At 50.2% G+C, this 16,382-nt stretch overlaps 2 protein-coding genes across 42 annotated transcripts in view; one reads left to right on the forward strand and one right to left on the reverse strand.

Annotated features, from left to right (window-relative positions):
* Positions 1-15,663, reverse strand: part of ELAVL1 (ELAV like RNA binding protein 1) — a 44,286-nt gene extending 28,623 nt beyond the window's left edge. The window contains exons 1-2 of one of the 2 annotated variants that reach the window (XM_015122716.3): positions 15,517-15,663; positions 1,551-1,738 (exon numbers count right to left, since the gene is read on the reverse strand). In XM_015122716.3, the coding sequence (XP_014978202.1) occupies positions 1,551-1,722 (172 nt within the window). In that variant the 5' untranslated portion in view covers positions 1,723-1,738; positions 15,517-15,663. Of the gene's footprint in view, positions 1-1,550; positions 1,739-2,477; positions 4,765-15,516 lie in introns of those variants that run through there. The other variant, XM_077979877.1, reaches the window with a different exon arrangement.
* A 136-nt stretch (positions 15,664-15,799) lies between these two features.
* Positions 15,800-16,382, forward strand: part of CCL25 (C-C motif chemokine ligand 25) — a 49,606-nt gene continuing 49,023 nt past the window's right edge. For all 40 annotated transcript variants that reach the window (XM_077975700.1, XM_077975734.1, XM_077975709.1 and 37 more), the window contains exon 1: positions 15,800-15,988. The gene's annotated coding sequence lies outside the window, so the exon portion shown is untranslated. The remainder of the gene's footprint in view (positions 15,989-16,382) is intronic.

Here is a 16,382-nt window from a genome sequence, read left to right on the forward strand (position 1 = left end):
CTCCGCCTCCCAGGTTCAAGTGATTCTCCTGCTTCAGCCTCCCGAGTAGCTGGGATCACAGGCATGCGCCACCATGCTTGGCTAACTTTTGTATTTTAGTAGAGATGAGGTTTTTCCATGTTGACCAGGCTGGTCTCAAACTCCTGACCTCAGGTGATCTGCCTGCCTTGGCCTCCCAAAGTGCTGAGATTACAGGCATGAGCCACTGTGCCCAGCGTTTAACTTTTAAATTAGTTCTCTCTCTCTTTTTTTTTTTTTGAGACGAAGTCTTACTATGTTGCCCACGCTCAAGTCTAGAAGACACTTTAGTACCAAGTGGTACTTAGTAAGGTGCAATCTCGGCTCACTGCAACCTCAACCCCCCAGACTCAAGCAATCCTCCTGCCTCAGCCCCCCAAGTAGCCAGGACCACAAATGCGGGCCACCACGCCTAGCTAAGTTTTTGTATTTTTTGTAGAAATGGGGTTTCACCATGTTGCCCAGGCTGGTCTTGAACTCCTGAGCAAGTGATCCTCCCACCTCGACCTCCCAAAGTGCTGGGATTACAGGTGTGAGTCACCATGCCCGGCCTGAAATGAGTTTTCAGTATAGGGAATCACAGTCCCCAAATCCAGAGTAGCAGCCACAGCCCGGAGAGGAATGGCCACTCCTTGGCTTCCTAAAAGCAGGGTGGAGACAGAAAGGAAGGCAGGGGGGTGGTGGCGGGTAGAGGGAGGAGGAGGAAGAGGGGGCACTGGGAGAGGAGGAGGAGGACAGCTCCACATATGGTCTGTCCGTAATTCTCTCCAGAGTCCTTGAAGCCACACTCTCAGAATGGAGGCCACTCTGTAAGGAGGGCCTTCACAGGTGCCAGGCCCTCTGCAAACACCTATGAGGTAGGGACCACCAGGATGTAGGAGCCACAATCTCCACATTCCGGATGGGGACACAGAGGCTTAGAAGTCCCACTGTGAGGGAGTGGAACATCAGGGCTTTCAGCTGCCAGGAACCTGCCCCTCTGAGAGTTCAAGCTCAGCATGGTGCAGAAGTTCAAGTTGATGGCGTTGACAGTAAACAGAGCAGCCCAAACATAATGAAGGGCTGTCCACGAGGTCGTCGGTGTTCTGCTGAACTGGGCCTGACCAAACGTGGGGGCCTGGACAGACAGGGGCGGGCCTGCCTGCGCCTGCCCTGGACAGTACACTCGCCGGGGTCCCTTCCACACATCGGACACAATTGACCTGCCCAGGCCAAGCCAGGTCAGGCTGTGGTTCTCCGGCCCCTTCCAGTTCTCAGAATGCCCTGTCTCTGGTTCCTTCCTCTCCTCGCAATGTCTTATTTTGTACACGCTCTCTGTCTTACAATGAATTTTTCCTCTTTTGGGAACTTATGTCTGATCTTATACAAGAGCAATGGACAAATGGAGTTTGAAATAAAAATGAAACTCCACAGCCATCGTTTCAAGGCTGTAGTCATCCTGCACTGAGGAATGCCAGAGTCACAGGCAGAAGAGACAATGCCCACCGGATGGCCACCAATACTAAATTACTAAAACGCCTCCATATGTTTACCTGCTACTTTATCCCGAATGAGTTTTGCAGATTCCACTTCGCCAATGCTGCTGAACAGGCTGCGCAACTCATCCTGGGTCATGTTCTGAGGGAGGTAGTTGACGATCAAATTCGTTCTCCCGATGTCACCCCTGCAGTCTTCGGCCATGTGGTCTTCATAACCATTAGACATTGTATTTTTCAAAAATCTACAAAGGAAAAAAGAGCAAGTAAACTCAAAATGTTCATACTGCAGTATATGAAGGCAAAACTAGAAACTGCATTTGCACTTAAACATTTTTCTTAAGCCGGGCGCGGTGGCTCACGCCTGTAATCCCAGCACTTTGGGAGGCCGAGGCGGGCGGGTCACAAGGTCAGGAGATCGAGACCACGGTGAAACCCCGTCTCTACTAAAAATACAAAAAATTAGCCGGGCGCGGTGGCGGGCGCCTGTAGTCCCAGCTACTCAGGAGGCTGAGGCGGGAGAATGGCGTAAACCCAGGAGGCGGAGCTTGCAGTGAGCCGAGATCGCGCCACTGCACTCCAGCCTGGGCGACGGAGCGAGACTCCGTCTCAAAAAAAAAAAAAAAAAAATTTTTTTCTTTCTTTCTTTTTGTTTATTTTTGAGACAGAGTCTCACTCCGTCACCCAGGCTGGAGTGCAGTGGCACAATCTCGGCTTACTGCAACCTCTGCATCCCAGGTTCAAGTGATTCTCCTACCTCAGCCTCCTGGGTAGCTGGGATTACAGGCGTCTGCCACAATGCCCAGCTAATTTTTGTATTTTTAGTAGAGATGGGGTTTCGTCGTGTTGGCCAGGCTGGTCTCGAACCCCTGACCTCAGATTATCCATCCACCTCAGCCTCCCAAAGTGCTGGGATTAGAGGCGTGAGCCCCTGGTTCTGGCCCTGCACTTAGAGATTCTTTTCTACACTGCACGTTAACTTACAGCCACATAAAAATCTGCACGTGGAGGTTTACAGCGGCTTCACTCATAATTGCCAAAACCTGGAAGCAACCAGGATCTCCTCCAATGGGTGAATGAATAAACAGACTTCATTCGTGTGGTTCAGCTGTACACAGGCACACTCTTTGATGATAAAAAGAAATGAGCTATTAAGCCAGGTAAGACATTTAAAGGAACTTTAAATGTATATTGTTAAGTGAAGGAACACAGTATACTGTATGATTCCAACTCTATGACCTTCTGGAAAAGGCACACTACAGAGAAAAAGATCAGTGGTTGCCAGGGATGCAGGTCAGGGGTGGGGGGGACAACAAATAGTGGAACACAGGATTGTCAGGGTTTTAGGGCAGTGAAACTATTTTGCATGATACATAATGGTGGATGTGACAATACATGTTTGTCAAAACCCATAGAATGAACAATATACACAGTGAACTCTAATCTGAATTATGGGCTTTAGTTACTAATAATGTGTCAATATTGATTCACTAAGAATAACAGAGGTATCATGTGAATGTGAGATGCTAATAATGGGTGTGGTGGGGCCATCACAGCTCACCGCAGCCTTGAACTCCTGGGAGATACTTAAGCAATCCTCTCACCTCAGCCTCCTGAGTAGTTGGGAATACAGGTATGCGCCACCATGCCCAGCTAATTTTTAACACTTTTTGTAGAGATGGTATCTTGCCCAGGTTAATTTTGAACTCCTGGCCTCAAGTAATCCTTCCGTCTCACCCTCCCAAAGTGCTACAATTACGGGCATGAGCCACTGTGTCCGGCTTCTATTTTAAAAAAATTTTATTCAGTCAATACTTCATTGTAACGCTACGGAACGAGTGTTCTCCACTTCACAATTTTCCTGCAAACCTAAAACTGCTCTAAAAAATAGTCTATGGACACAAAACAGAACAACTCCAAGTTCACTAAGAGGGCTTTGAAGAGACCTACGAACAATTCCAGCACAATTTAAGATCCTGTAAGAAGGCCTTTGGGTTGTCTCTCAAGAGCATTCCAGATTTCTAGTTGCTTTCTCCCCATGTCCAGAGCCTGTGGGGTGTCCCTGAATCCCATCCCTGGACACTCTGCTGCTGAGGGGCGGGCAGGCAATGGTCCTCTGCATCTGTTTATTCCCAAAGATGCAGTGACTGAGCTGGAAGGAGGTGAGGGTTTCTCTACCAGTCAGAGAACTTGGTCTTCACAGTTTGCAGGCTTTGAAAAGTCTTTCTCAGTTGCTGAAGTCTTTCCTTTCAGTGATAAACATCAGAGCCAGTGGTGACTTTGGAGAAGAGTCCAGATCAATGTGGCCAAGCATGCCGAGCCCGCCCTGCTGAAAGTGCGCCACATGCTGGGCTCGCTTCTCAGAGGCCCCTCAATCCCTGCCTCTAAACACGCAGGTAGTCAACCCTGAGGATGGCCACCCGCCTGGAGGTCTCGGTGAGAGCCCACCACTTTCCCCAGATCCCTGTTGCTCAATTCTATGCTATGTTTGAACACCCAGTGCCCACGGTCACGCGCCTTTGGCCTTCTTTAAAAATAGCCTTGCCAGCAGTTACATAAAAATCTGAACACACTTCTCATGTGGAGATTTCCTACCTACTCCCTGAATCAACGCTGAGGGAAGAATTAGGTCTGGTTTCTTTCTTCCTGGTGGAAACATCCAGGTCTTCCCTACCCTCCTACTACTCTCAGACAATGAGCAAAATCAGTACAATTTCCTAGCATTTCTTTTATTTGAGGATGTCCCATGCTCCCCGCTCTTTAAAAAGTAGGTTAGCATCAAAAGCCATAGAAAAAGAGACTGAAAAGTGAGACTCCATGAAATTAAAAACTTCTGTACAGCAAAAGGCATCATAGACCTAGACGAGGAGGAGTAGCCTGGAGAAAAGATTCACTGCATATTCTATTATTTAGACCCATGGTTTTCACCCCGGGCCATTCTGCCCCCCCAGGGGACACTGGGCAATGTCTGGAGACATTTTTGGTTACTGTGACTTGGTCAGGGCCAGGGGTCGGCGGTGGGGGGTGCTACTGACATCTGGTGGGTAGAGGTCAGAGAGCTGTAAAGCATCCTTCAGGGCACAGGACAGCCCCACAACCAAGAATTATCTGACCCCAAATGTTAGTGCTGCCAAGGTTGGGAAAACTTGATTCGGAACATCTACAAATTGGTAAGGGATAAAAGAAGAGATGTACGGCCACTGCACTCCAGCCTGGGCGACAGAGCGAGACTCCGTCTCAAAAAAAAAAAAAAAAAAAAAAAAGAAGAGATGTAAACAAGAGCGAAGTAGGCAAAGGATGTGAGCGGCAATTTATAATAAAGGCCTGAAATTCAAATGGCTCATAAGTCCAGAAAAAGACACTGAACTTCGTCTTCATGAACAATGAGGAAAATGCAAAAGAAAACCAGATGCTACTTTCTGCCAGTCACATGGAATAAAATCCAGCGTAAGATCACCTGCTACTGATCTGAGTATGAGATGGTATAACCTGACTCACAACTGCAGGATCTTTCTACAGAAATAATCACTCAAGTGCAGGAGTTCAAGACCAGTCTGGACAACAATGTGAGACCCTGACTCTAACAAAAAATAAAATAATTTAGTGGGCATGGTGACCCGTGCCCATAGTTTCAGCTACTCGGGAGACAAAGGCAGGGAGGATTGCTTGAGTCCAGGAGATCAAGGCTGCCTGAGCCATGATGGCGCCACTGCACTCCAGCCTGGGCAACAGAGCAAGACTCTGTCTGAAAACAAAATGAAACAAAAGTGCAAGGCAGGCACTAACTGATGGTTCATAAGAGTGTAAAACTGGATAGAATTCCAAATATTCGTTAATAGGGAATGGGTAAATATCAACTTTCAGTAGCAGCTCGGGACCTACAGAGTTTAATCATGAGAAACTACACGTGTCTGTTACACCATCTGTGGCCATGAGATTTTAAAATAGATCACTGGCTCAAAAACAAACAAACAGACAAAAACATTTGCTGGAAGCTGATCCAAACAGACCACAAGGGTTAACTCTGAAGAATTAAAATGCACACTGAAGCATGTTCAAAATGTGATTCAAGCATTTCCCCTTCTTTCTTCTTTTACCCTTCCTTCTCCTCGCCCTTTCTCTGAGAGTTACACATATACTCTGCTTTTTCCCTCATTCTGTTTTCATGGACGGTGAGATGGACAATGGCTGCCCCAGGCTTACTGTCCACAGTGTGGTATCCTCTAGGCCTGGGAAAATTGGACTTTCTGAAACACACATCATGGCCTGTGGGACAAATCTGGCCCACTGCCTGTTGTTATAAATAAAGTTTTATTGGAACACGGCCTGTCTCATTTGTTTATGTATTGTCTGTCTATAGATAGTTTTGTACCACAATAACAGAGTTAAGTAGTAGCAACCGTATGGCCGAAAAAGCTGAGAATATTTACCATCTGGCTCTTCACACACAAAAAAACTGCCGACCTCTGTTTTAAAATGTAAAAATATAAAATTTCTAGGAGAAAAATCTTTGTGGCATTGGGCTGGGCAAAGATTTCTCAGACACAATACCAAAAGCCCACTTCATTTTAAAATAAAAAAAAAAAGGATAAACTGAATATTATCAAAATTTAAAACTTTTGCTCTGTGAAAGATACTGCTAAGAGAAGTAAAATCCACCAACTAGAGTAAACATTTGCAAAAAGGACTTGTAGTTAGAACACCTTTTTTTTTTTTGAGTCAAAGTCTCACTCCACTGCCCAGGCTGAAGTGCACTGCCATAAGCATAGCTCACTGCAGCTACAAACTCTTGGGTTCAAGCAATCCTCCTGCCTCAGCCTTCTGGCTAATATTTTATTTTTTGTGGAGATGGGGTCTCACTATGTTGCTATGTTGCCCACACTGGTCTCGAATTCCTGGTATCAAGTGATCCTCCCATCTCAGCCTCTCACAGTGTTAGAATTATAGGGGTGAGCCACTTCACCCAACCGAGAACACTTTTTGTTTTTTTTTTTTTTTGAGATGGAGTCTCGCTTTGTCGCCCAGCTTGGAGTGTAATGGTGTGATCTCCGCTCACCGCAAGCTCCACCTCCCAGGTTCACGCCATTCTCCTGCCTTAGCCTCCCGAGTAGCTGGGAGTACAGGCACCCACCATGAGGCCCAGCTAATTTTTTGTATTTTTAATGGAGACAGGGTTTCACCGTGTTAGCCAGGATGGTCTAGATCTCCTGACCTCGTGATCTGCCCGCCTCGGCCTCCCAAAGTCCTGGGATTACAGGTGTGAGCCACCGCGCCTGGCCCAGAACACTTTCTTTTAAGCTCTCAAAACATAAGCAGGCCAGTGTGGTGGCTCACGCCTGGAATTCCAGTACTTTGGGAGGCCAGGGTGGGTGGATCACCTGAGGTCAGGAGTTTGAGACAAGTCCGGCCAACATAGTGAAACCCCATCTCTACAAAAATAAAACAACAAAAAAAATTAGCAAGGCGTGGTGGTGGGCATCTGTAATCTCAGTTACTGGGGAGGCTGAGGCAGGAGAATTGCTTGAACTCAGGACGCAGAGGTTGCAATGAGCCGAGATCGCGCCACTGCATTCCAACCTGGGCAATAGGGCCAGACTCTGTCTCCAAAGAAAAACAAAACAAAACAAAACAAAACCCAAAAACAACATAATGAGCAAACAACCTGGTTTCAAAAATGGCAAAAGATTTGAACAGACACTACACCAAAGAATATATATGGATGGCAGACAGGCACATGAAAAGATGCTCAACATCATTAGTCAACTTAAAACCACATCGAGACACCACTACCAACCTATTAGAATGGCTAAAACAAAATAAAACAAAAACAACCAACAACAACAAAACAATATCAAGTGCTGGCAGGGATGTGGAGAAGCCAGAATATTCATGCAGTGCTGGTGGGAATGCAAAAATGTGAAATGTGACAGCCACTTTGGAAAACAGATTGGCAGTTTCTTATGGTGAAATATATACTTAGCATGGGATCCAGCAATCGTACTCCTAGTATTAAGGCAATAGAAAGGAAAATCTATGTTCACACAAAAATCTGTATATAAATGTGTAGAGTGGCATTATTCATAATCATCCAAAACTACAACAACCCAAATATTCTTTAAGCCATTCATGGATAAACTGGGATATACCATACAACAGACTACTACTAGGCAATAAAAGGTACCACCAATTCATGCTACTTGTGTGAATCTCAAATACATCTTGCCACATCATTTCTGTGCCTACCTGGAAAAGGCAAAACCATAGGGATGGATCTGCGGTCGATGGGGTTAGGGAGTGAGGGGAAAAGTTGATTACACAGGGATAGGAGGAGGGAGTATTTCTGTTTGGGGGAGAGCGAACTTTCCAATCTTTATTATGGTGGTAATCAAACAACTTTATCCATTTGTCAAAACGCAGAGAACTCTACTCCAAAGAATGAATTTTCCTACATGCAAATTTAAAAATAAATTGTCTGAGTGTGGCGACTCATGCCTTTAATCCCAGGGCTTTCGGAGGCCAACATGGGAGGACTGCTTGAACCTGGAGTTCGAGACTGGCCTGGGCAGCACAGAAAGATGCCATCATTACAAAAAAAAAAAAAAAATTAAAATTACCCAGGAATGGTGATGCATGCCTGTATGCAATCCCAGCTAATCGGGGGCTTGGTCAGGAGGATCACTACAGCCTGGGAGGTCAATGCTGCAGTTAGCTATGATTGCGCCACTGCAGTCCACCCTGGGTGACAGACTGAGATCCTGCCTCAAAAACAACAACAAAACCACAATAAAAATAAATTTTAAAAGGTTTAAAAAGAGAACTTCTGCTTTGTGGCCCTGTTCCTCTTGACATTCTGAGTCAAGGCTGAGCAGCCCCGGCAGGTCAAGTTCTTGGTCAACGAGCAACAAGGGAGAAACCAACAGCCTGCACCTCCAAGCAGTTTCATGGTGTTTCCAGGCCCCCACCCCACTCTCTGGAGGCCCTTTGCTTGACCTTCTCCAAGTCTGCATCATCAATCCCAGGCCAAATCACCTTCTGTCCCACAAACTCCAACCGCGACCGGGCCTGTCACCACTCAATTATCAATGACTCCCAAGTTGTAGCTGCCTCTGGCTCTCAAGGTGCAAGGCCTGCACTGTCCCGCAATCAAGATGCTCGCCTCTCTGATCTTCCCTGTCAGTGGTCACCACGCACTGAGGCTCAGACGTCACGCGATGATGCTCACAGTCAGGCGTGCTGTTAATAAGTGTCAGGGCCAGGCCTCAAGTTGTCATGACAGTGCAACTGTCATATTGGCAAGGCCCTTCACGATCGGACCTAGGTGGTTCTCCAGCCTCAGTCGCCACCCTCCCTTCCCGCTCACTCCAGCTTCTTGCCAATATGCTACAGGCCTCTGTTTTGGCTGTTCCCTCTGCAGGGCACAAGTGTCCTCTCCTTCACTTCCCAGCTCATTTTTCAAAATTAATATACATATTTTTAAAGAGTGGGGGTCTCACTATGTTGCCCAGGCTGGTCTTGAACTCCCAAGCTCAAGTGATCCTCCTACCTTGGCCTCCCAAAGTGTTGGGATTGCAGGTGTGAGCCATCACGCCTGGCCTCCCAGCTCACTTTTATTTTTACTTATTTATTTTTCTTTTGAGACAGGGTCTTTCTCTGCTGCCAAACTGGAGTGCAGTGGCACAATCACGGCTCACTGCAGACTCGAACTGCCTCAGTTTCCCAAGTAGCTGGGACTACCGGTGTGTGCCACCATACCCGGCTGATTTTTAAATTTTTTATAGAGACAAGGGTCTCATTTTGTTGCCCATGCTGGCTTCAAGTCATCCTCCCACCTGGGGCCTCCCAAAGTGCTGGGATTATAGGTGAGAGTCACTATACCAGGCTGGCTCATCTTTAAAAAGCTACCTTCCTGGCCCGGTGTGGTGACTCACGCCTGTAATCGCAGCACTTTGGGAGGCTGAGGCAGGCGGATCACCTGAGGTCAGGAGCTTGAGACCAGCATGGCCAACATAGCGAAACCCCATCTCTACTAAAAATACAAAAATTAGCTGGGTGTGATGGTACATACCTGTAGTCCCAGCTACTCAGGAGGCTGAGACAGGAGACTCACTTGAACCCGGGAGGCAGAGGTCGCAGTGAGTCAAGATCATACCACTGTACTCCAGCTCAGGCAAGAAAGTGAGACTGTCTCAAAACAAACAAACAAACAAAAAACCACCTCCCCCAGGACAACGGGTTACTCTAGTTCTCAGCGCCTCCATGCCATTGCTGTAAACCTTCATTACTGTCCAAACCACTCCTATCATTATTTGCTTTACACTCAACAACCAGTGTCAATGGTGAGAACCTTGAGGGCCCAGGTTATATCATTGCCATTTAAGAGTCCCCAGGCAAACCCAGGGCGTGTCACACAGCAGGACAGGCGGCTGCTGGCTCTCAGACAGGCTGGAGTGCAGAGGCATGATCACGGCTCACTGCAGCCCTGGCCTCCTGGGCTCAGGTGATCCTCCCACCTAAGCCTCCCAAGTACCTAGGACTGCATAGTGATGCGCACCTGCATCACTATGCAGTCCTACTAAGTCCTCTATGTAGTTCTGATTAGGCTTTTTTATGTTTTGTAGAGAGGGGGGTCTTGCTTTGTCACCCAGGCTGGAATGCAATGGTGTGGTCTTGGCTCACTGTAACCTCCACCTCCTGGGTTCAAGCAATTCTCCGGCTTCAGCCTCCCGAGTAGCTGGGATTACAGGCACCTGCCACCATGCCCGGCTAATTTTTGTATTTTTAGTAGAGACGGGGTTTCACCATGTTGGCCAGGCTGCTCTCGCACTCCTGACCTGAGGCAATCTGCCCGCCTTGGCCTCTCTAAGTGCTGGAATTACAGGCATGAGCCATCACACCCGGCTGCTTTTTTATGTTTTGTAGAGCGGGGGGGTGGGGGTGGGGGTGGTCTTACTATGTTGCCCAGGCTGGTCTTTAACTCCTGACCTCAAGTGATCCTCCCACCTCAGCCTCCCAAGCACTGGGCTTAGAGGCGTGCCTGACCTCAGGGAGAAGTATTGGCTGGATGATCTCTGAAGGTTTTTGACTCCAATGCACTATTTTAAACAATCCTGGTTGTCTACGTGACACCACTGATGTTGTTCACATCCGTAGATCATCTAGCACATATCCAGGGGAGAGAGATGTGTGCGTCTTTATGTGTAACAGAAAAAGAGGCTGTTTCCACCAGGCATGTATGAGAATCGCTTTCATTGCATCATGATGGAGCAGGTATTCTAAACCACTTGAGCCAGAGCAAAACTAGAACAGTCAAATCTATCTTCAGGCTCAATCTTGACACTTCACACATCATCTGATAGGGCTTGGACCCAGTAATTGTTAAGGTCCTTTCCAGATGCAACATTCTGAGTGTTCAAGGTAAAAAAGGCTTAGGTCATTCAGGAAATGCTCTGCTGCCAGAGAAAACCTAAAGCACCACCTGACCCAGTTATAACTGCCACGCAACGCGAGGTCTCAGGTGGACACAGCACCGGCTTCTTCCAGGCCCCTGCCCATGGCCCACAGAAGGGCAGGATGCCTGGCTGGAGCAGCTCCAGCTAAGTGACAATTCCCTATCAGCCAGGCTGAGAAGCCCGGGGCAGGAGCAGGTCAGGTGTGGCTGGCCTATGGCCCAGTCCAGGCACCACACAGCCCTGCTAAGAGCTCTGGCTTCTTTCTGGCTGGTCAAGGCCAAAGGCCACTGCAGGGATCTCGCACGGAAGTGCAAAGCGACAGGGAATGGCAGGAAAAAACCCTGGACTCTGGAGTCTGGCAGGCCCGAGCTGGGCACTAAGTCTCCTGCTCACCGGCTGAACTACTATGCAGAAGTCGCTCCCCCTTCCCAGAGCTTCAGCTTCCTCCACTGGGGATGTCACCCCCTGCTCCACAGCGCCTGGTACAGTGAGTACCTGTCTCTAGTCCCACTTCATGAACAAAATCAAGGTGAACGTATGTCTCCCCAACCTCCCTGTCTGCAGCTACAAACACCTTCATCTCCTCTCCTCCTGCCCTTGCCCTCTCTTCAAACCACCTCCGCCCCCTGAATTACTTCGTTTGGTGGCACAGCCCCACCTGTCCCCCAAGCCACCTCTCTCTCTCCCTTGGACCTAATCAAGCACCATGTCCTGCCAGTTTAACACGTGAGATCTCTCACTGTCCTGCCACCTCTCTGCCACCATCCCCATACAGATTCCCGTCACCTCCTCCTAGACAGACTCCTAAGTGGGATTTCAAACTCAGTGTCTCTAAACCCAGCTTCGTCTTCTCCCGCCTAGTCACTCCCCTTCCTTGAGTCTGCCTGTTTCTGTTCATGATGACATGAGTCTGGCCATCGAGTTGTTCAGGATTGTTCCCTCTCCTGTGATTCCTTCCCCTGACATAAATGTCTTGCTGTGAAAAAAAAAAAAAATTTTTTTTTTTTTTTTTTTTAGAGATGGGATCTCACTCTGTTGCCCAGGATGGTCTTGAACTCCTGGCCTTGAGCAATCCTCCACCTTGGCCTCCCAAGTTGTCGGGGTTACAGGTGTGAGCCACTACACCCAGCCACAGATGTCTGTCTGACAGGTACCTGGATCCAGTCACTTCTGAGTGGTCTGCCAATCTTTCCTTTCCCTGGCACAGACAAAATAGCAACCACGTGCCAGGCACAGAGCATAGCATCAGGCATACAAAACAAAGAAGCAGTCCCAGTCCTGACCCTCAAGCGGTTCAGCCATTACGGGGCCACCTCAGTACTGCAATAGCCCATGACTAGTTTCTCCTTGTCTCCCCCCAGCCTCTCCACCAGGGTGAGCAGTGAACTAAAACTGCTCAGTAGCCACCCTCTGGCCTAGCCGCAGAGTAACAGCCAAGCCCTCTGCCCACCGGCCACCTGAGCACAACTGCCACGACTACCCACTTCATCCTTCTTGCCCCTAAAGAACCCACGTGGTTCTTTGAACACACGATGTTCTCTGAACACTGCGATGTTCCACCTCCGGTCTTCGCTGTATCCTACAAAGCCCCACCCCATTGTCTTTGCCTGGGTAACTCCTCCCCACCGCTACTGCCTCCTCTCCTCCAGGAAGCATTCTGGGCTCTCCTGTGCCCATCCAGGTCCCTCTTCTGGGCTTCCACATCAGCCAGGGCATCACTCTCACCACACTCATCAGAATGGGCTGAGATGACCTACACACATCATGCACACTCTCCAGAGCCTAGCGTGGGCCAGGACACAGCAGCGGAGCAGGGAGAGTCGTTCAGAGGCGGGAGCGAACCTCACTTCCCTCCCACAGGCTGGCTTCCGTCGGTCTTCCCCTGACCCACAGCTCGGGTTGGCCGCACCGCCTCGCTACTGCCACCTAGGGGCGCCAGTCGGGCGCTGCGTTTCTCTTGCCATTCAGCCTTGAATTCGATTCAATAAACTGAACGGGATGGGAACACTAAAGAGGGAACAGTTGATTCCGGTTGGGGGGAGGAAGAGTGGCAGTCAGACGAGGCTTCAAACGGCCAGTGAGCTCCGGGCTGAGCCATGGAGCCTGAGCAACGGATCTCCAGGTGGAAGAGATCTGTCTCCAGGTGGAGGCTGCAACAGGCAGGGAGGGTTAGAGTTTGGCGTCTACATGCAGGGGCAGGGAGCGTTTGGGTGTGAAGGAACTGGTACTCCAAACTAAGGGCTTCTAACTTTATCTTTTAAGCCACGAAAGAGGTCAAGAAAACGTCTTTTTTCTGCCCAAAGATTTTAAATCAGAAGGGACACAATTAGATGTGCATTTACAGAACAGAACTCATGCTGGAGTGTGGAAAGGGGAAGAGATGGGAAGCCGCGAGTGAGAGAGGCAATACATTTTCATAATTTCTTGTTTTTTTCATAAACAAACAGTTTTTTCATAATTCTCATTTCTTTTACTTGAAATAGCATCATGGGCTGGGTGCGGTGTCTCACGCCTGTAATCCCAGGACTTTAGGAGGCCAAGGCAGATGGATCTCCTGAGGTCAGGAGTTCGAGACCAGCCTGCTCAATAAGGCAAAATCCTGTCTCTATTAAAAATACAAAAAATTAGCCGTGCGTTGTGGCGGCCGCCTGTAATCCCAGCTACTCGGGAGGCTGAGGCAGGAGAATCGCTTGAACTCGGGAGGCAAAGGTTGCAGTGAGCATAGGCACAACTGCACTCCAGCCTGGGCTACAAGGGTGAAACTGTGTCTCCAAAAAGAAAAAAAAAAAAAAAAAAAAAGCACCATGATCTCAGACTCAACACATCCAAACTGAAACTCTGTCTGCTCAAAACCAATGCGTCAACATAAACAGTATTATTTCCTTCCACATTTGGAGACGTTCACGTATCTCAACCTCTTTGTGGGCCTTGAAGTTGCAGAATTTGATAACAGATCCCAGCACAAAACTTTGCACACAGAAAATACTTGATGACAACTGAGTGGAGTGTCCTGGAGCCTTGCGATTATGGGAGCAATACAACCGGGTGGTTAAGAGTAAGGGTTTTGAATCAGAGTTCAAACCCTGGCGCAGCCACTTTAGTGCATGAGACTGGTCATATGAAGTGACCCATCTAAGCCTCAGTTTCTTCATCTCTAAAATGGAAATCAATGGAAATTATAACATCATCCGCCTCAAGGACTGGAGACAAACGTCCACAAAGTGTCGAGCTCATAGTAAATCCTCAATAAATACTGGTGGTTATGTATAACATCATTTATTCAGTGCCTACCAGGTACAGACCACGCACAACGCAACAGGCTTCTCAATCCCTTCAATCTGCACCACACTGTTGTCCTTCCCATTTTACAGATAAGAAAACTAAGGCTCAACAGAGTCAAGCTTGTTCGAGGTCTTGGGAGCATCTCCCAGGGCATTAGAACTTTTGGAGGAAGGGATTTAGTTCAGTAATGGTTCTCACCTGCGTGTATGAGAGAGTGGAAGAGACCCCTCCCCCGCAACCCGGGACATCTGGCAATGTTTGGAGATCTTGTTGATCCTCACGACTTGGGGGATGGGGATACTGCTGGCATCTAGTGGGTAGAGGCCAGGAATACGGCTCAACTTCCTACATTGCACAGGGAAGGCCCCCACCCACAACCAAAAACTATCTGACCCCGAACGTCAGTAGTGCTAACGTTGAGAAACCCTTCTCTAGCCAGGTCACTCTCCTGATCTTCCCACTTCTGGCCATCCGGATCTTAGATGAACACTTTCCAGCAAGGGGGCTCAGTCCCACCACGGGAAGCCCGTACAGAAGTTGTGCAGAAGTTCTTCCCCACCTGCCCTGCACACAGTAGGGACCAAAACCCATTTTAACAAGCCCGGCAGCCCAGAGCACCGGAAAAGGAAGGAAGGGCATCCATCCCCCATTGTTCAACTGTGTGCAGTTTGTGTTTCCAACAGACACACACACATATTTTACAAATCCTAACGTCCCACGCCCCACAAACAGCTTTGTTAGAGATGGCGCTCAAAAAAAGATGCAGTTTAGATTTTTTTTCCCCCCCCAGGACTCCCGTGTATCTACTGAAGGGTTTGCACACTTCTCAAAGGACCTCGCACCGGCCGCGGTGCTCTGACAACGACCACAAAAGAATCTGTGGGATTTCCCGGGGGAGCGAGCCCGTGGGCCGTGACCTCTGCGCGCTCAAAGCGTTCCCCGCGCTCCCCCCGCCGCTGGCCCCACTCTCCCGCCCCCGGAGCCCGGGCTTCCAAGGCGACCTGAGCCCCCGGCCGTGCAGCCCGGCCCCCCGGCGCATGCCCACGCCGTATTCCCCTCGCCCGTCCCTCGAGGCGCCAGAGGAATCCGGCCCCAGGGCCTGTTGCCGGCGCCTACACCGGCCCGCCCCGACCCGCCCGCCGCGGCCCCAGCGCGCGTCCCCTCCCGCGGTCCGGCGCGGCCTGGGCCTCGGCCGGTGCAGGCCCGCGGGCGCCCCGCGGCCAGGCCAGGCGAGCTCAGGCCTGCCGCGGCCTACCCCGTCGGGCGCCGCCGAAGGCCCCCCACCGCCTCACCTGGACGCGGGCGGGCGGGCCCGGGGCTGCTCCGGGGCGGGCGGGAGGCGGCGGCGGCGCGGCGCTAACGGCTCCGCTCGGCCTCGGTAGCGGTGGCGGCGGTGGCGGCGACGGCGACGGCGGCAGCGGCTCCTCCTCAGCGCGCACGACCCGCTCCGGCCCGCGGACCGGACACGCCCCCCCGGCGCGCGCGCCCATTGGTCGGCGTCCGCCACGTCGCGCTGCTCATTGGCCGTCGTGGCTGTCGCGGCACCCCGGGGCGCGCGGGAGAGGCGGGACTTCCGGTCGGCGCCGCCTGCGAAGGGCTCCGCGGCCGGCGGAGACGCGGGCAGCCAGCGATGGCCGCGGAGGGGGCGGACTGGGTTCCCGACCTCGGAGGCTGACGGAAGGAGGTGGCTGAGGAGCGGCGCCTCTGGTTGAGCGCTCGCCGTATGTCCCGCACCTGTGTGACCTGCCGCCGCCGCCCAGTAAGGTAGGAACGGTCAGCGCGCCGGGGTTACGCGTACAAAACCTAGGTTCGAATCCCGGCCCCGACGTTTCCTCACGTAGTGCGGTTGGGCAGGAGCTGACGTCACCTTGCCGGGCCTCAGTTTCCTTTTCTGGTGCGCTGAGGAGGCGGGGCATGGAACGTGGTCAGAGCACCATTGGTGCTGGCTCTTTGAGCAAGCCAGTTCCCGAAGGCTCAGCATCTCATTCATTCATTAAAATGTCATTGAGCGCCTACTGTGTGTCAGTCACTGTATGGGCAGTGAGCAGAAAAAAAATACCTGGTCTTATTGGGCTAACATTCTAAGCCAGCGCTGACCTAGAATGCCCTAGTAGAAATACATACAACCTACATGTTTAATTTTTTTATGCTTTAATTT

This window comes from Macaca mulatta, chromosome 19, assembly GCF_049350105.2.
Source record: "Macaca mulatta isolate MMU2019108-1 chromosome 19, T2T-MMU8v2.0, whole genome shotgun sequence".
NCBI lineage: Eukaryota > Metazoa > Chordata > Mammalia > Primates > Cercopithecidae > Macaca > Macaca mulatta.